Source organism: Physeter macrocephalus, chromosome 9 (assembly GCF_002837175.3).
Source record: "Physeter macrocephalus isolate SW-GA chromosome 9, ASM283717v5, whole genome shotgun sequence".
Taxonomy (NCBI): domain Eukaryota; kingdom Metazoa; phylum Chordata; class Mammalia; order Artiodactyla; family Physeteridae; genus Physeter; species Physeter macrocephalus.
In genome coordinates this window covers 73,119,291-73,138,791 of record NC_041222.1, presented here as the reverse complement: position 1 = coordinate 73,138,791, position 19,501 = coordinate 73,119,291, and the positions used below count along the sequence as shown (strand labels likewise).

The 19,501-nt window shown below is 44.2% G+C and overlaps 1 protein-coding gene across 3 annotated transcripts in view; it reads right to left on the bottom strand.

The window, feature by feature from the left end:
* Positions 1–332: 332 nt before the first annotated feature.
* The window catches only part of ACO1 (aconitase 1), a 60,268-nt gene continuing 41,099 nt past the window's right edge, over positions 333–19,501 (bottom strand). For 2 of the 3 annotated variants that reach the window (XM_007116471.3, XM_007116472.4), the window contains exons 13-21: positions 17,919–18,003; positions 16,982–17,138; positions 15,315–15,439; positions 13,573–13,677; positions 12,720–12,862; positions 9,887–10,034; positions 5,606–5,728; positions 2,161–2,346; positions 333–1,217 (exon numbers count right to left, since the gene is read on the bottom strand). In XM_007116471.3, the coding sequence (XP_007116533.1) occupies positions 1,104–1,217; positions 2,161–2,346; positions 5,606–5,728; positions 9,887–10,034; positions 12,720–12,862; positions 13,573–13,677; positions 15,315–15,439; positions 16,982–17,138; positions 17,919–18,003 (1,186 nt within the window). In that variant the 3' untranslated portion in view covers positions 333–1,103. Of the gene's footprint in view, positions 1,218–2,160; positions 2,347–5,605; positions 5,729–7,801; positions 8,480–9,886; positions 10,035–12,719; positions 12,863–13,572; positions 13,678–15,314; positions 15,440–16,981; positions 17,139–17,918; positions 18,004–19,501 lie in introns of those variants that run through there. The other variant, XR_003681281.2, reaches the window with a different exon arrangement.

The window sequence follows — 19,501 nt, the reverse complement described above, 5'->3', positions numbered from 1 at the left end:
ATTATGGCAGCTGGAGTAGCCTAAGACATGTGCCCTGAAATGACTTCAGTGATGAAAATGAGCAGATAACCTAGAAGAAAATAAAAAAATTATGATCCGTTCACCAGACTACATTATTGCTGCTGCTACCAGGCTATTGCTACCTTCTTGTTTGCTCCCAAATGAGGTTCAACACAGCCATTTAACCTGCATATTACTGACGTGATTACAAAAAGAGGAGAACTCGAAGGTCATCCAGTCTTCAGGATCCTGCAGTCTGAGATTTGCTCTGCTCTACATATTCCAAAACGAGGGCCACACACACAGCAGAATTCAGTATCAAAGTCAAAAAGTTTTCCTTGAAAATAGATTTAATTGTATTCAAATTAGAAATGTTCTGCATCTCTCTCCAAAACCACATCCAAAGTTCTCTCGATACATGAAAAATTTTCTGGGGAAAATGTTTGAATATAGTAAAAGAAACCTCCATATTTCTTCAGTGTTGATCTATCAAAAGGTACATAATCAAAAAATTTCAACCTCTGAGCCATCCACGAGGTGTCTGGATCATTCACTCTGGATGAAAAGGCGGGGCGAGGGGATTACAGTCACAGCTAGGATTTGAAGTGTGAAAAAGTACTTCTCTGCCTTGTCAGTTAACATTGGGACGGTATGCAGAGGCAAAGGACTCTCAAGGGAAAGGTTTCATTGAGCAGAGGGTAACAGAGGAACCAAAAATCAGGCAGGAGACATTTGTGTTCAGCTGAACAGTACAGGCTAAGAGTGAAAAATCAACATATTCTATGTTCAGTAACTGTAAAAGGCTCAGCTCTCCCTTCCTGGCACAACTGACAATCCCACCATTCTAAGCTTCCAAATTCTAGAAAAAGATAAAAAGATTAACAAAAATAGAGCATGTAGAGACTGCTGATTTTGTGTGCAGAGGATTGGCACCGAACCTTAGGGCCGCCCTGGGCAGGAAGCGCCCCTGCGTGGAGGGGAGGGGCGGGGAGGGGAGGGGAAAGGGTGGGGTGGAGAGACTGCCATGCCAGGGCCTGCGGGCTGCAGGCACTGCGCTTCCTCCCCACTGCGGCCAGGATGCCCATCTCCGAGGAAACCAGGGCCTACTTGGCCATCTTGCGAATCATGTAGTTGAGGATGCCCCCGTTGTGGAAATAAGTGAGCTCCACGTCGGTATCAAACCTCATGACAGCCTGGAAGGTCTTGCCGGTATCCAGCTGGGAGGATGAAGAAGCAGAGAAGAATCGCTGAGGGAGGAGGCGAGCCAGCCCTTTCCAGAGGCCTCCTGCCCGGCCTGCCCTCAGGCTGCCCCTCCAAGTGTGGTCCACACCCCGGCAGCAGTGCCGGGAACAGGCGCACGCTGGCCCCAGCCCAGACCTGCTGAGCAGTAAGTTGCATTTTATTTAACAAGATCCCCAGTGTACTGATCTACACAGTAAAGCAAGCACTGCAGAGAATAAGTGATGGAAGTGAGAGACACCTGAGAATTAGAAATAGCCTCTCAGGGCAGTAGCTGGTAGTGGCGTTTGGGATATTTTCTAAACTTCCTCCAGGGACTGCCCGAGGATGGAAGTGTCGCAGGCAGTCAGCATGTTTCGTTAAGGTTGTCCCTTAGGCACTGGCCCAGCTGCTCACCCTGGGACACAGCTCAGCAGCTTAGTCTGCCTGGGCAGCTAGGTCACCCTGGGACCTTGGTGCTGGTTCTTCATCCTTACCTCATCCAGGGCACTGTCATTTTCACCTTTGGGCTAATAAAAGTTGGCCTCCTGGGGTGAGGCTCAGGGATGGGGTGAGTGTGTCTGTTCACAGGTTTATAATAAAAAGGTGTTTTTAAGGTAATGTGAAAATGCCCTATCCCTGAGCTTTCATCGCTGTTCTCTGGGCTGAGATTGGGAGGAACAGGCGACAGTGGGGCTGGCAGGTTTGGGAGGAAGGATGGAACTGATAACTCTATGAGTAAACTGAATAAATAATAAACCGACATAGTGTGGCATCACTGTGCTGGCAGGTCAGAAAGGTGCTAGTAGAACTCCTAAGTCTAAAGCACGTCTACTGAGGGACTTTTTTTTCCTTCCAAATCCCACTGATTTCCTTCTAACAAGATTGATGACGAACGCAGGGCCTTTGAGCTGGGCCTGGCATGGAAAGGCGCCGACTTACCTTGACCTGGACTTTCATTCGTGGTTTGAGGGTTTCTGGAATTCTGATAGTGTATCGTTCCCGCCCTGTGAGTCCTAGGGTGTCTGCATTCTCCCCGGGGAGATACTCGAGGGGGATCACCCCCATCCCGACCAAGTTACTTCGGTGAATACGCTCGTAACTCTCAGCCAGGACAGCTCTGATTCCCTGATGAGCCAACAGAGTAGTTTGGACAGTTTTTCTTTAGTTACACAGACATAAGTAAGTCAAAACTCTTCTCCCACCTAAATTCTTCATAAGTACCAATTAATCATTTACGTAAAATGTTGCCCCCTAGTTATAAATAACACAGTAGCCAGGCTTAACTGATTACCTGCACTGTGTAGGCAGCATGTAGGCACTGAAATGAACTCTCCTCCCACCCTCCCCCAACCCTCGATGTAGACGCTATTATTGTGCCCCTGTACCCTAGTAGTCAGTGGTTTACCCAATGTCTGAACCCATGCAGTCTAACCACACACTTAGCCACTTTGTGATACAACATTTCTCAGCAAACTTCCACTGTATCTGGAAACCTCAGCACAAAGAAACATAAAGAAAATTCATTTTTCCCCCTTGAATTTTGCTATTACTGTAGGTGCATCAGCAGACACCGAAGATTTAATAAAAACACAACTTTCAGAACATACTACAGAGAAAGTAAATGATTACCTACTGTGTGCTGCTTTTATACTTCCTGTTTCAGGGATCAAATTACATTGAATATAATCTTGATATAAGGCTTCCTATAAAGTACATTTTACTGGTAATCTATAACTGGCAATGTACAGCAATGATCAATAAACCAGGATACTTGATTAACTAGAATATCCCATCCTCAAATATTAGTTAACTGTAATATAATAGTAAGATACCCCTAAAAGGTCTCAATATCTAGGGAATACTTTTAAGATCCCCTGAATCAGGGTTACTCAGGAAGCTTGTTAAAAATGTAGATTCTTGAGTCACAGATGTAGAAAACAAACTTATGGTTACCAAGGGGGAAGGGGGGGGATAAACTGGGAGATTGGGATTGACATATACTATATATAAAATAGATAACTAATAAGAACCTACTGTATAGCACAGGGAACTCTACTTAATACTCTGTAATGACCTATATGGGAACAGAATCTTAGAAAGAGTTATACATATGTATATGTATAACTGATTAATTTTGCTGTACAGCCGAAACTGACCCAACATTGTAAATCTACTATATTCCAATAAAAATTAATTTTAAAAAAATGTAGATTCATGGGTACTACCCCAGGTCTACTGTATCAGAATCTCTAACAGGGAGCATGGGTGGGAGAAGAGAGTGATTCTTTTAAGTTAGGAGAACCATGTCTATAGAACAGTAGTTCTCAAACTCTGCTGAATATTACAATCACTGGGGAGACTTTTAAAATCCCGATGTCCTGGCCTTTCCCCTTACCAATTAAACCAGAATCTCTGGGAATGAGATCCAGGCACAGGTGTTTTTTTAAAATCCCAAGGTGTTTCCAAATTTAAAAGCAAATTTATAGAGGAAGGGCAGATTGTTTAGGGCAGTAGATATTTTGTATGGACTTGCGTATATATGTACTGTATACTTATTTGGGGGAAGTGGCAATCTTTGTAAACACAGGTCATTCATGTCTCAAGCTCTGTGTAAAGGGCCATGCAGCACTGCAGATCACAGCTGTCTGTCCCTCTGTGCATGAGGACAGCCCGGGGTTGCCTAGTGGCCGAGGCTGGGCAGCTACAGAATGAAGTGTGTACGGCTGTCTGAGCAGACAGAACTCGGAGCAGTTCTGTAGAGAAGTCTAGACGTGTGGGGTCAGGCCCCTCAAGATGGCTGTTCTCTTGCTCTTTGTACATCCCCTGCTTGACCAGTCCCTGCTTCACCTCTGCCCTACTCACATGAATGTGCTTGCCCCCTGCCCCTTAGGCCAGAACGGCCCCACCTGCTAGTTTATTAAAGGGAAGCATCTGCCCTAGTGGTGGTGGTTAACCTGAGGGGCTGAGCGACAGGCCCCACCTGCTGGTTTCCCTGGTAACTGATGAGCCAACCTGACATCAATCCCCCCTATAAATGGTAGCCTCCTCCTACCCCAGGGGAGGGAAGACTGTTGCTGTGTCCTGCTTGCTGTTTGCTGCACACGGTGGGGTGTCGCCCCAGGACCTTGCTTCAGATGTGTAAGAGCCCCCCTCTATTAAACCACTGATGTCTCTGTCGCTGTATCTGGGCTCTTTCTTTGGTCTCGTGGCTGGTGCAGCCCAACAAGCCTCTAGAGAGCCCCTCGGTGCCAGGTCTCTTCTTACTCCCCAGATCTCACTGTCCCCACCTGACTGCTCCCTGCAGCGCCCAGCTCCCTCCCTAAAATCCTTTCTTCTGTAATTTCTTTGGTTCTTTTCAGCAGTTTCTAGAAAAGGCAGGCCTTTGACAAATTACCAACTAATAAGAACATCTCCCCTCCACCCACTGCAAACTGATTGCCTAAAAAAAAAATAGGTGTGATGTTCAAAGACGTTTTTCAGAAGCCTGGGCTTCTGGAGGGCTGCCTGCCATACAGCCATATTTTTTTTTTAACTGTACTTGTGGATATCAACTTACTTAGCGTCTGCCAAGTGCATTGATTTGCTCGAGCCATTGTTATTTAAATTGATATCAGCTAAGCTATTCTACCCTATCCTGAGGATTAAAGTCAGTCACCAGGAGTGTGCCCTGCTTTCAGGGCAAGCAAATGCTCGAGAGGTAAAAGCTCCTGCATGGCCCCTCCCACAGGGACACCTGATGCAGGTCAAGTCCTGAAATGGCTGAAGGTTCCAAAGAGCTGACTGTCTACATACAGAGGGGGCTTCCTTTTCTGTTGAGCCTGTATGCAGACTTTTCACAGGCAGTGATAAGCAACTGTAAAAAGTGCATTCCCCGAGCTTATCCAAAGCTCAGGCTCCTTACGTTGTTTTCCCTTCTGTGAACCTGATGATACAGTAGCAGTAGCTTATTCCTCACATTCACCTGGGACAAGAACCTTGAATAAACTTCAGGTGTTAACCTCTGAGAACGTTATGAAAACCATGAAACTTTCCCCATTAAAAAAAAAAAAAAAGACACATACTACACACTTCTGGATAGATAGACTTCAGGACCCTCCCCTGAACTGTTCTGTAGACACCCCCAAAGATCCACAGCTCCCAGGATAGCAATGTTTGATCTAAGGGAACCCGGTGAACTCTAGATTACCCTTCACTCAGTGAAGTAAATCCTGATCTACCAAGAAGCAGGAGATGAATAAACATTCCATGCTTTCCCGAGCTTGCTTTGCTCTTCTACAACATCTTGGAAAGTAAAGCAAAGCATTTTATTTCTGGCCTCCCTCCCAGCTTCCCTTCCGGTTCAGAGGGGCAGCTGCCTGCTGGGATGTCTCTGCATCCTACTCACCAGTAGGAAAGGGCCCTTGGCCGCCCAGTCTCGGGAGCTGCCTGAGCCGTACTCTTTGCCGGCCAGAACTATCAGGGGAAGGCCCGCCTGCTGGTACCGCTCAGAGGCATCGAACACATCAAGCTGAGGAAGAGAAGAGGAAGGCTTTACAGACGCAGTAAAGGCACAGAGTGTGGACACAGGGCAGTGAGTCCTGGTGGGACATGCAGGGGCAGAAGTGTCTGTAGTCGGCTAAGCCAACGTAAAGTCAATGGAACACTCAACCAGTCAGTTGCCTGGTCTACAAATTTCCAGTTAACTCCATCTACATACCTCTATCAAATTGAATTTTATACTCTTAAGTGAAATGCCTAATTGTCCTAGTTTTAGAAAAACATTCAAATCCTAGGGCATCAGGGGAAAAAAAGGAAATTAGATCAGTTTTTTTTTTTTAAACTCTTCCATTGATTAAAATATTTTAAAGCTAAAGCAGAGAATCCCACCTAAACCTGGGTTTTGACTGAGTACCAGAAACTCAGCGATGGTCAGTTGTGAAGGGTAGCCAAACAGAAAGAAGGTCATGTGTTCGGAAATTACATAAAATGCAAACTCTTATTTGTCACCCTTCTACATAGAGGTCAAGGTAGAGGCAGTAGAAACACTGATGGAAGCACCAATCAATAAAGGACAGGAAAGGATTAACGGATCTTTTAGTATATATGAGAAACATCTTACACAAATAGGTTCATTTGTTTCTCACAGGAACTCTGAATATTCTGCTGAGCTGAGACTTCACAAAGAGATGATATCATTGCTGGTGAGTAATAAAACATTGTTTTCTCCTGGCTATTTAAGTCAGAAAATAAGATCTGTCCAAAAGAAGGAGTATTTGATTTGAAAGGAGCTCTAGAAAGGTGTCTAATCAAATTCTCAAGTAGGCTTTCACAAATTACTATTGTGGTGAAAGGATGGAGACTGTGGTTGATGTCACACGGCATCACCTAAATCTGGGTAGGATTCTGTATGTCTTCAGCTGGATAGAGCTCATGAATATAGAAACTGTTAAAAAAACAAAAACAAAAACACAACAGTGAAAGCCTTCCCTAACCAAATAGCCTGGATCCTTTCAAAGACCAGAAAGAAACAACCTACCTGATACTTTCAGAGATATTTATTAGTAGCTTTGTGTATTAAGACTGTGGGGGGGTGTGTTTTTTAAAGTGCTTTCAAAACTACCGCAAAGCTGACAATCCCGTGGCAAAGCAGGTCTTGGAACCTAAGATGAGTGGGACTAAGCAGGTCTAGAATTGCCAGCTCCTGGCTTTTCTCATACATGAGCCAAACTGAGAGTAGCAAGCAGCTTATAAAGCATCAGCTCCTGTACTCTCCCACTCTTCTGAAGAAAACATAAAATTTAGTGGTTTCTTCTGTTATTGTGCCTCTGTATCCCTAAGTATTATATTTAATCGGCCAGTTCTTCATTTCTCCTCTTTTATTATTAATTTCCTACTTTGATGATTTAGTTCTTTTAACCACCGTGCTCCTTCCCCTCCCCCACCCCCTACTCTCCACGGCCTTCTAATATCATTGTCATACGTTTTGATTATGTAAATGCCACTTATAGCTGAGCCACATAATATACTCTGATTTCCTTTTCTTGGCAATTAAAAAAATTTTTTTCCACTGGAATAAAATTTTTGCGTGTGTGCTCACCTATTTCTGTCCCTACCCGTTAATTAATCCCCAAATGCACTGCCTAAAGTATCAACACAAGTCTTCTCTAAAGACATTCAAATCTATCAGGCAATCTAATTTAAAAATCCTTTTCGTGGGGTGTTAATCCTGGAGCCCAACGTTCCTGTGTGGACTGATGGCTCTCTGAGGACATGGTGCATTCCTATTCTTTCCCCGGCATCCTGTCGATTCCCTGTATTTCTTTCTCCTGGATCCTACATCTTCCTCTTTTTTTGGTTTATTCCCTCGTTTTGGTGTAATACATTTACTAAGTAGCTTCTTGAGACTGGGACTGAAGGTATTTTTAAAGCTTTTGAATATCTGGATGTGTTATTACTTTAATCTCACTTGGCTGGAAGTGTGAGGGACACAGATTTTAATAACTTTCCTCAGTCTGTTTCCTGGGTTGCTGTGAGCGCGTCTGATCCCAGGACAATGCACATAAGCTGTTTTTCCCTCTCTGAAGTTTCTAGATCTCCTTACCTCTGCTGTTCGTGCCGCGCGGCTTGTGGGATCTTAGTTCCCCAACCAGGGATCGAGCCCAGGCCCTCAAGCAGTGAAATCTCGGAGTCCTAACCACAGGACCGCCAGGGAATTCCCAACTTTGCTGTCTTAATTTCACAATGATGTCACTTGGAGTGGGTCTTCTTTAATCATGTGGCTGGGCACTCAGTGGACCTTTGAATCTGGAATCTCAGATTTTGCAGTTGAGGAATTTTCTTGTGTTAATTCTCTAATAATTTCCTCTCAGATCTTGTCTGTTCTTTTTAGCATCTCTATTCAGTCAGATGTTGGCCCTCCTCAGTTCGGTCTTTAATTTTCTTACATTTTCTAATTTCCCCTTTGTCTTTCTATTTTCTGGAAGATATTCTCAACTAATCAACTTTTCCTGTGAAATTTTAGGGGCTTTTTTTTTTTTTTTTTTAAGGAGCTCTTTCTTGTCTTCTGATTACTTTACAGCAACAGAAAATCATCTCATCACTCTGAGGAGACAGTTGTTTTCCTTAGTTTTCTTCTACTCTTTGAATTATCTGTTGTCCTTTATATATCCTCTGTTCTTTGTCTTCCAAGTTCAAGGCCTGACTCTTCATGTCTCATTCTGTCTCCTTATTTAAGTTGAGGCACTAAGCAACCGACTAGGAGTTCTGTGCAATGGCAGGGCTGTAAATGAGGGAGATTCATTGTGACAGTCAGTATCCTGGAGGCCTCCAAAGTCCGTAACTGCAAGTCCTTCCCCTTCATCTCTTGGGGATTTTACCATTTATTTGTATCTTTTTCACTTAATAGTTTATCATCCCTGCTATTCACTGAACAAATATCTCCTGTGCACTGACTTTTTGCTGGATCCTGGTGATCAGAGTATCTATGATGAATTTGCTTTACAAACATAGAACCAGTTACAAGTGAGGCAGTGTGTTTGGTGGTAAAGAGCGTTGACTTCGGACAGAGCCTGACTCCGTGGGTTTTAATCTCAGCTCCTCAGACTTGTGAACTTAGGGAGTTACATGAGCTCTCTAGGCTCCACTTGCCAACTTAAAACAAGGAGAATTATGGTACCTTACTCAAAGGGTTGTTATGAGGATTGAACAAGTCAGTATAGGCAAAGAGCTTAGAACAGCACCTGGGATGGAGTAAGTTCCACAGACATATTTAGCCATTATCATTTTAAAATAATTTGTGAGGGTTATTTCTTAAGTAGCTTAACCAGTTTTCATGCGGTTTCACAGCATTCACTGGGAAGGGGAGTGACCCTGAGGACCTACTGCTGTGCCAGATGCTATGCTAGGTGTTTTACCTGTCATCCCATTCATGGTTAAGCCTCAGAGCCTTAAAAAGTAGATGTTATTTCTACTTCTCAAGTAAGAAAAATGAGGCTCAGAGAGGGAGATAACTTGCTGAGGGCTCCACAGCTGATATGAGGTGGAGCTGGGACTTGAATCTAGGCTGGTCTGACTTAAAGTGCAGGCTTCCCCACCTCTCATATGCCTGCCATCTGTGAACAGACAATTCCAGCTGTAATACGCCAACTCCAAATGGTTCCCGTTAGGACCCAAGCAGGCCTGCACAATCCTCTACATTCCTTCTTTTCCTAGTGATATGGTAAATTAATTAAATGCTATTAAAGTTATATTGGCTTGGCCAAAAAGTTCATTCGGGTTTTTCCATACGAGGCTACCGAAAACCCAAACGAACTTTTTGGCTAACCCAATAAAATAGCACTTCTTAATAAATATCCTACACCTTAACCTGGAATTTCCCCTTCAAGTACTCTGAACTGACAAAATTTCACTCAGAGGTTTTTAAGCTCAACTCCTAGGAAACTAGACTTAGTTAAAGCATGAAGCAGAATCTCTAAGCAGGAAAAGGTTTCCCAGTTTAAAGGGCCTCTCCATCAAGGATGAACTCTATATACATGGACACCTGGCAAGAGGGACTGTACAAAGCAAGAGGTAGGATGAGCTGTGAAATAAAAATAAGACCTAAAGGAAAGTGATGGTGCAAACATCCAACCACCCCAGAGCCTGAGAAATTCTGGCTTCTTAATGAAGTAGAAGACACAATACTCACAATTTCGCCAGTAGGCAGATGGATAGTCTGTGGTGCCTGCTTGTTCAAGAATTTGTTTAATAAGCGGATATTGGCAAATGTCCCCCGTGCCATGATGGCGTCATTACCTCGGCGGGAGCCGTAGGAGTTGAATTCTCGTGGAGTCAAGCTGATAACGAAAGCAGGAGAGGAGCTGGTTTAGTAAACTGAGAGAAGATTAAACTTGGCTTACCCCAAGAAAAGAGAAAACCCACAAACCTAGGTGTTTCTCTAAGTCTGCTAAGTATTGTTCTCCAAGGCAGAAAAGCTGTTCCCATAGCTTCAACTGAGGGCAGAGTAAGAGGTGGCAGGTGGGATTATGAAGCAGTATGCTCCCAGCAGCAACCTACAGCCTTATAAATCTGAGTAGAGCAATCGGGAGGGACTTTAATAAGAGTATTTATTTTACTGATTCAGTAGGGTAGCCTATAAAGCTTCACAAAAGGTAAAATGCTAAAAATGGGTAAAAAAAAACAAGCAAAAGGAATAATACTCAGGGTAGGCCAGTCAGGTGGAGCCAAGAATGGGGATACATAAAATACATTCTATAAACTAAACAGAAGTAGGTTCAAATTTGTCCCCGAGTTACCAGGAGCTCAGTGCAATGAAAAGACACATAACTGGAGACATGACTTAGAATTTTCATAAGATCAAAATCAGGGCAGTGCCAAAGAGGCAGACAGGAATAGCTATCGGTGGTCCTAAAATCAAAGAAGAATCTTGTCTGTGGGTCCCAATGAAAGGACACTTTGCAAAGTGAGTAACAACATCTTAAAATGAACATGGTGACCAGTTCACTGGGCTGTTTCTTATAATGCTAGGAAGCGTGTGGTTAATGATTTATTAGTTAGATCTAATTTGAAGATTGAGAGTCTATGAATGGGCTTCAGGAGTAGGTGAGTGTGTCTATGAACCCCTGAAATTATGTCCAGAATGTGCATGTGCACTTTTATGGGAAGGTATATCTCCTTTCATTCAATTCTCTAGAGTATCAATAATCACCAACCTAAAAGGTGTTGGTCACTGCTCATTTTCTAGCTTCTTCCTCCAGCCTCAATCTTGTGTTTCTCTAGTTTCTCTGTTTGTTCTTGGAAGCCTTTTCTCCCATTCATTCACTCAACAACTTTTTATTGAGCACCAACTATGTGCCAGGAGCTGTTCTGGGTGAACAGTGAACAAAACCAATTAAGATCTCTGCCTTTGCAGGGCTTACATTCTAGAAGCTGGAGACAAAGAAATTTTTTTAAAGAGCATCCTATGCAAGTGTTACTAGATTGTGGTTAATACCTTAGAAAAAAGAAAAGGTAGACCAGGGCAAGGAGAACAGGAGTATGGTGGGAGTGAACTCATGGAGGAAGACTTGAACTTGGCGAGAGAGTTAGCTAAGAGGGTATCTTGGGGAAGGGCATCCAAGAGGAAAAAACAGCCAGCTCAACCAAAGGCTCTCAGGCAGAAGGGTACTTGGCCTTGCTTGGAACATTCAACGAACAAGGTGGTGGGCAGTGTGTCCCGAGCAGTGTGGGTGAGTGAAAGAGTGGGGACTCACTGACTCATCTTGAATATCACCTGCCCTTTTCTACTTGCTGATGGACTTGTGTCTCCCACTCAAAGCAGAATCATATCCCTTTAAAATCTCACAATATGTATCTGTGTATAGGCAGTTCCCATACATTTTAAAAAGTAGTTGCCCTGCGTTAAAGAAAAATCTTGACTCTAGATGTGGGCTATCTTCTTAAACTTAAAACACTCACATTTCTGGGGAATATGAAATATTCTTGGTCTGAATGAATAGACTGTCCCGTAGGGTGCACTAGGAGAAGGCAGAGATGAGTGAGCAGGATAGAAAGGGAAATTCATGAAGAAAATGGGTTAGCCACCAGGCAAGTGACGTGAGGGGCAAGGCAGTTGTCCTCTCCCACTTGGGAAAAAAAAAAAAAAAAAAAGGTGTTGAATTTTGTTCCTCAAATTGGCTTTGGCCCCGGCCCCATCCCTGAAGAAGCTGATTCAGGAGGTGGGGACGGGAACCAGGAACTTTTATCTCCCCAGACGACTCTCATGGAAAGTCCCATTTGGGACCGACATCGATTGACAGTGGTATATTAAATAACAGTGGATAATACTGGTGTAATGCCTGTTAAAATCGGTATGTGACTGAAGGATTGCTGAATGGATGCGTAAACTGCAAATCCTTGAAGCAGATCTCTGTAAAGAATATGTCTCTCAACAAGGAAATATCAATGCATTTCCAGTTCTAGCCCTGTCGAGTGCTTCAAGTGTAACCAGGCTCTGCCACAGATGAAGAGCAAAGCCTTGTACTTTAACAATCAGCCAAGCTTGGGGTAGGGATGACAGCTGAGTCTAATGAGTACACCTGCTCAAAAAGAAGGTCCTCATCCCTGCGGGGGTTCACGTGCTGATGGATTCTCCCAGGGAAGCTTCGAAGCAGCAAACAGAAAGAGCAATTGGGTTTCAAGCCCCAGGGTTCGGGCTTCCCTGGTGGCGCAGCGGTTGAGAGTCCGCCTGCCGATGCAGGGGACATGGGTTCGTTTCCCGGTCCGGGAGGATCCCGTGTGCCGCGGAGCGGCTGGGCCCGTGATGCATGGCCGCTGAGCCTGCGCGTCCGGAGCCTGTGCTCCGCAACGGGAGAGGCCACAGCAGTGAGAGGCCCGTGTAATGCAAAAACAAAGAAACAAAAGCCCCAGGGTTCAGTGAAAAACCAAAGTGTGACTCCAAGGAGACCTCATGAAAAGAGAACTACTGGCCTCACTCTCTCCATTTCTGCCTTCAGGCCTTCCTCCCCTTATTCATTACTTACCCTCTGTTAGTTAAGTAGCGAGCAGCAGGGCTGTTTCTTGCAATATTTCCAGCCGGAGAGATGTGGTCCGTTGTTACTGAATCTCCCAAATTTAACAGCACGTAGGCATCCACTACAGATTTAGGGGGCTGAAGATCCAAAGTCTACCAAAGAACACAGTAAGTCAGTGTTTGCCCGGGTTTTCTCCAACATGTCACCAGGGGAACCCCAACAGTAGCGGTCCATGGACCTGAACCAGATGACAGCCCTATATCAGTGCATAGAAAATTCTAGTTTTATTGGTTTTATCAGGGGTGTTTAGAAAAGTGAGGTGAATTTATGCAAAATATTCATATCTCACTCTTGAAGGGAGGTGACGTATTGGCACTATCCCCTCAAAAGCAACAGGGATGCTGCTGCAAACGACATTCTCTTTCTCCACATACAGAGAAGGCCTCAGATGCTGAGGACAGCAGGAGTCCTCCCAGTCCCACCCAGGGCGGTGCAGACTCCTTGATCATCAGTTTCAGAGAAGATTTCCCTTGTTTTTATGGGCATAAGGTTTAAATATGGCAGGTCCCTGGGGATGTTCTCCTGGACAGTCCCTCAGACTTTACTGAGTCTTTGTCCAGGTGGTACTTGATCACCAGGGGATCTCTACACAGCCACACAGAAGCCCTGGACAGAGAAACTGTAGGCCCACTCCAGCCAAATAACTCAGCTTCCCCAAACTCTCCCCAGTATTATCTGCTCGGGTTTGTAAAGGTTTTAATGAAATGGGTAGTCAAAGCAGGGGTATTGGGTAGTCAAGTAGATTTTACAAGGCAAGAAACTTTTTTAAGAACTCATTTTGTTAAAAAATAAAAAGTCCTACCAGGTCTTCAAAGAATGGTGGTGACTTAATGTATGTAGATTTGGGATTCCAGTAATATAGCTTATCTGACGGGGCTGCTAAGGCATTCCAGCTCTCATTCACAGTCTTGGGGAAAAAAGAAAAAAGGAAAGGCAGATCTAATCACAGTCCATCCTAAGGAAAATTTAGCATGCATACACAAACATATATTCAAGCTAAGAGCACAGTAAAAACCATTCTTATTCTAAACGGTCACAAAACAGAGTTCTGCTATACTAAGATAACACCATGCTAAGTAATCTAAAAATACATGTGCTCTGTGATAGGCAGCCTCTGGAATGGCCCCCACAGACCTGCCTTCTAGGATTCATACCCCTAAGTGATCCCCTCCTGCTGAGTAAGGGCTGAGGCTAGTGACTCACCTCCAGGATTAGGTTATAAAGAGTCTCTGCCTTCTGTCACTTTCAACCTCTTACCCTCTCTTGCTTGCTTGCTTACTTGCTCTGATGGAGGCCAGCTACCATTCTGTGAAGAGCAGGTGAAGAGACCCACTAGTAAGGCACTGAGGGCAGCCTCTAGCTGACAGTCAGTGAGGAGCTGAGGCCTTCACCCACAGCATGTGAGGTCCTTTATCCTGCCAACAACCACATGAGTGGTCTTAGAAATGGATCCTCCCCCAGCTGAGTCTTCAGATGAGACTGCAGCCCCAGATGACACCTTGACTGGGGCCTTGTGAAGGCACACACACCCTGTTAAGCTGCACCTCCATTTCTAACCCATGGAAACTGTGAGATAAAATGCTTGCTGTTTTAACTCACTAAGTTTGGGGGTAATTTGTTGCAGAGCAATAGATAACTAATACATATACTTATAAATATAATTTATGAAATAATAATCCAGATTGTACCCCAGGGGAAATTATGTATGCTCTGAAGATTCTGGGAAGTAGACCTCCAGGTCATAAGGACATTAGCTAGTAAAAGACAGCTGCTATGCATTCAAATTGGCTTGAATTAGCTCTACATGTCCATTGACTCAGACTTCGGAGAAATATATTTAACCCAATATCTACCAAACTCCCTTGTACCATTTCCCAATGAGCAGCCTGTGGGATTCACAGTGCATGAATATGACCCCCATGTGACTCCACTCCCCAGCCTGCCCTCTTGTTTCAAACCACCAGCCCCAGGCTGAAGCCCTTGTGTCAGCCTATCACAGAGACTAGGGAAAGTGGTAACATCCAAGGGGCTCAGAAAATGACGCTGAGCCCCATACCTTGTCCCTGTATTTGTAAAATGCACAGCAAGTTGTTTTTTATTTCGGTAGTTTGATAGGGTGGTGTTTCCTACTGAGTGGCTTTTATTTTTATTATTTTTTTTAAAGCATGCAAATACATCTGAGAGGTGCATTCAACCATTTGATGCCTCAGTGACACACTACAGTGACATCAGGGGGTCCTCAACCATAGTTGATGCACGCCCCAGGCTGCCTGAGGAAGGGGGTAGCTGCGGAGAGCTGGCCAGGAATCACACACAGCTGAGGCCTTTCCTCCTGAGGCTGCCGCTCACTTGTCCAACTCTGGGAACATCTGGGGAGTTTGGGGTCTGGAAAAACATGAGTCTTAGGAGAAAAATGATGGATAACCACTTCCCCAATCATCTAAAGAAATATTACTTTGTATAGTTGATACCACCACTGGCCTCAAGGGTGGCAGAGATGATGCACAAGAGCAGCTTTCCCTCACAGGTGGGCTGGGACCTCACCTCTATTTTCTGATAGACCTCCTTAAACATCCCAGGGATGACATACTGACGCTCCACTGCCTGGATCTCGTCTCTGGTTGGCCAGATATCTCTCAGAAATACCTGTTGTCCCTTTGCATTTACCCCTGGGGAAAAAAATGTTTATTAGTGAGAAAAACTTCATCTCATACCCCATTTTCATCGCCACATACAGTCAGTCAAGTCTCGTTCAGGGTAGTTATGTTCTGTAAAGCCTACGTGCACACTCAGAGAATACTCAGTCACTGCCCCCAGGGGACACACGGGTTAGGCTCCCAAGAGCCTCCATCCACAACACTGTTGTCAGCTGATCAAGACATAACCCTGTTTTATGTGTGTTTCTGTTTCATGACACCTTACTTCATAGGTACCGTTGATGCATTCACACTGAACTCACAAGCCTGTCTAACACGAGGCCCGTCACAGCCTTCTTGGGCTTAGGAACGCTACACAGCACTTTAGCACTACTCTTGGGGGTCATTTTAAACAGTGAAATCACCAACAAAAAGCACAAAAATGTGAAAAGCATGGTGCTAAACAGAGCACGAACAGGACACTTGTTTGCAGTATAAGACCTGCAATAAAAAGGCAGAATGTTGCCTTGTTCGACCTCAGCTGAGAGCAGGCACGGTGAGAGACTCAAGGTTTTCACACCTGCACCCCTCCCCGCCCCGTGCACATCTGTGAGTGACCATGGGAGAGTGATGAGCATTGATTTTGGGGTTAAAATCCATTTTAATGAGTAGTCAAATTTGCAAACATGGAATCCATATATAATGAGGATCAACTGTATGTCTAAAGCTATGATTTCCTAAAAGTAATTTCCAGGGCACCATTTTCATATTATCTAATCTGCTTATTAGCATGGGTTGAGGAGGGTACAGCAAAGAGACCAGAGGAAAGGAAACAAAGCATCCTTTCCCCAGAATTTCGAGAAGCTTCACTATGTGGATGTGTTCCTACAGAGGAGACATTAAAACAGTGCCTGTCATTAGATTAAAGCGGGAGCTGGAAAGGAAGGGACTGGAGAAGAAGCCAGAATGGCAAGATCTCCATTACTTTGGGTATTTCTTTCCCTTTTGTTGTCCCTCCCCCTTTAGTAAATTCTTTTTTTTTTTTTTTTTTTTTTCCCTGTACGCGGGCCTTTCACTGTTGTGGCCTCTCCCGTTGCAGAGCACAGTCTCTGGACGCGCAGGCTCAGCGGCCATGGCTTACGGGCCCAGCTGCTCCGCGGCCTGTGGGATCCTCCCGGACCGGGGCAGGAACCCGTATCCCCTGCATTGGCAGGCGGACTCTCAACCACTGCGCCACCAGGGAAGCCCCTTTCTCTTTCCTTTGACTTTCAATTTATTCATTCCACAAGTAATCGGAATGGCATGTGGCATCTTCCCGGACCGGGGCACGAACCCGTGTCCCCTGTATCGGCAGGCGGACTCTCAACGACTGCGCCATCCGGGAAGCCCGCTTTAGTAAATTCTTGTTTAACTATTTCAGTTATGTCTTAGCTGTGTATTGGGGCATAAAGAAGACTCCTCCTCTGATCTCTGGCGGGTCTAGCCTTCATTATTTATTAAGGAAAGCAATAACTTTCTCCCAGTAATGTTTTCAAATACATTGGAAAAATTGTAACCCCCCAAATAAGATCTTACCCAGTGGTTCTTTCTCAAAGTCGATCCTGATGGTCCCGGCAATTGCATACGCTATTACTAAAGGCGGAGAGGCTAAATAGTTGGCTCGGGTATTGGGGTGGACTCGCCCTTCAAAATTCCTGTTCCCAGACAGTACTCCAACAGCAACAAGGTCCCCCTGTGTGAGGCAAGGGGAAAAGCAGGTCGCAAAGAGAAGAGTGCCTAGGCTCCATTTGTCAAAGTTTCCCTTTAAGCTTCCCCTTCACCTGGTCCTCTCCCTGGGAAGAAGAGCACACAGGGTGACCCTGTGGGAGACATTCTGGGTCAAAAGCAGCTGAGAGACACATTCAGTGGTTTCTGCTCGTGAGAAAATAGCAGGTTGGTCAGGAGGCAGCATCCTGGTTATTTTGCTGCTGGGGCCTGAGAACAGGTGGGGAAGACTGCAAGTTGAAAGCTAAAGGAAGCCACATTGACTGACAGGGATTCTATAATTAATGCAAAGCAAACCAAATACTATTTCTCAACGCTATAGAATTTATGGGACAAAAATCAAACCAATGCAATTTAGTTTACATTCATTTGTCTGACGTGGAACCAGTTTTCAGACAACAGGAACAAACGATTCCTGCGCCTTCTGCAGTCAAAACCACGTTTAGGGAGCACGCGTGTGCCAGGTGCTGCACTATGTCCTTCGTGTCCACTGTCACCTTAATGCTCACAACTCTATGAAACAGGTGCTATTATTGTCTCCAGTTACAGTTGTGAAAACTGAGGCACAAAGAGGTTAATTAACTTGCTCAAAGGTATACAGTTAATAAGTTTCGCTCAACTCCAAAGACCGTACTCTTAACCACATCCCATGCTTCCCTGGACCTTCTTAAAATTACCAGCCTTTTGATCACACATCATATGAAACATGACAACAGCTCTGAAGACCCACAAGTTCCTCTGTAATCACCTGCGTGATGGCTTCTACCACAGCTTCAGGTAAGGGCCCACTGTTGCCAATGCAGGTCATGCAGCCATAGCCCACCACATCAAACCTAGGTGCAAGAGAGAAGCACAGGATGGAGAATGACTCTCAGTGGGCTCACCTGCTGGTTACAGTTCCTGGAGACCACTGACTTAAGTAAGTTTAGTACAGGGCTGTTTCTATAAAGCTTTCATTCTTGGGAACATTTTGATCTACTATTCATCCATTCTAAATCATTCAATTAAGAGTCCTTTTTATAATTTACTTTTTTAAAAAACTGAAGTATAGTTGATTTATAATATTATATTAAGGTGTACAACAAGGTGATTGCCATATACAAACACACACACACACACACACACATATTTTTTCAGATTATTTTGCACTATAGGTTATTACAAGACATTGAATAGTGTTCCCTATGTTATACAGTAAATTCTTGTAGTTTATCTTTTTTTTTTTTTGGCCACGCCACGCAGCATGAGGGATCTTAGTTCCCCGACCAGGTATCAAACCTGCACCCCCTGCAGTGGAAGCCCGAAGTCTTAACCACCGGACCACCAGGGAAGTCCCGTATCTATTTTATATATAGTAGTGTGTATCTGTTAACCCCACACTCCTAATCCCACCTCTCCCCCCCAATCCCTGCTTTCCCCTTTAGTAACCATAAGTCTGCTTTCTATGTCTGTGAGTCTGTTTCTGTTTTGTAAATAGATTCATTTGTATTATTTTTTTTTTAGAGTCCACATACAAGTGGTAATATATAATATTTGTCTTTTTCTGACTCACTTCACTTAGTACGATATTCTCTAGGTCTATCCATGTTGCTGCAAATGGCAATATTTCATTCTTTTTTATGGCTGACTAGTATTCTATTGTGTATATATATCTTCTTTATCCATTCATCTGTTGATGGATACTTAGGCTGCTTCAGTGTCTCAGCTATTATAAATAGTGCTGGTATGAACATGGGGGTGCATGTATCTTTTCAAATTAGAGCTTCTGTCTTTTCTGGATATATTCCACTGACTGCTGGATCATTTGGTAGTTCTATTTTTAGTTTTTTAAGGAACCTCCATACTGTTTTCCATAGTGGTTACACCAATTTACATTCCCACTAACAGTGTAGGAGGGTTCCCTTTTCTCCACACCCTCTCCAGCATTTATTATTTTTGATGATGGCCATTGTGACTGGTGTGAGGTGATACCTCATTGTAATTTTGATTTGCATTTCTCTAACAGTTAGTGATGTTGAGCATCTTTTCCTGTGCCTGTTGGCCATCTGTATGTCTTCTTTGGAGAAATGTCTATTCAGGTCTTCTGCCCATCTTTTGATTGGGTTGTTGGTTTGTTTGTTTTTGATATTGAGATGTATGAGCTGTTTATATATTTTGGAAATTAATCCCTTGTCGGTCGCATCATTTGCAAATATTTTCTCCCATTCTGTAACTTGTCTTTTCATTTTGTTTATGGTTTCCTTTGCTGTGCAAAAACTTTTGGGCTTCCTTGGTGGTGCAGTGGTTGAGAGTCTGCCTGCCAATGCAGGGGACACGGGTTCGTGCCCCGGT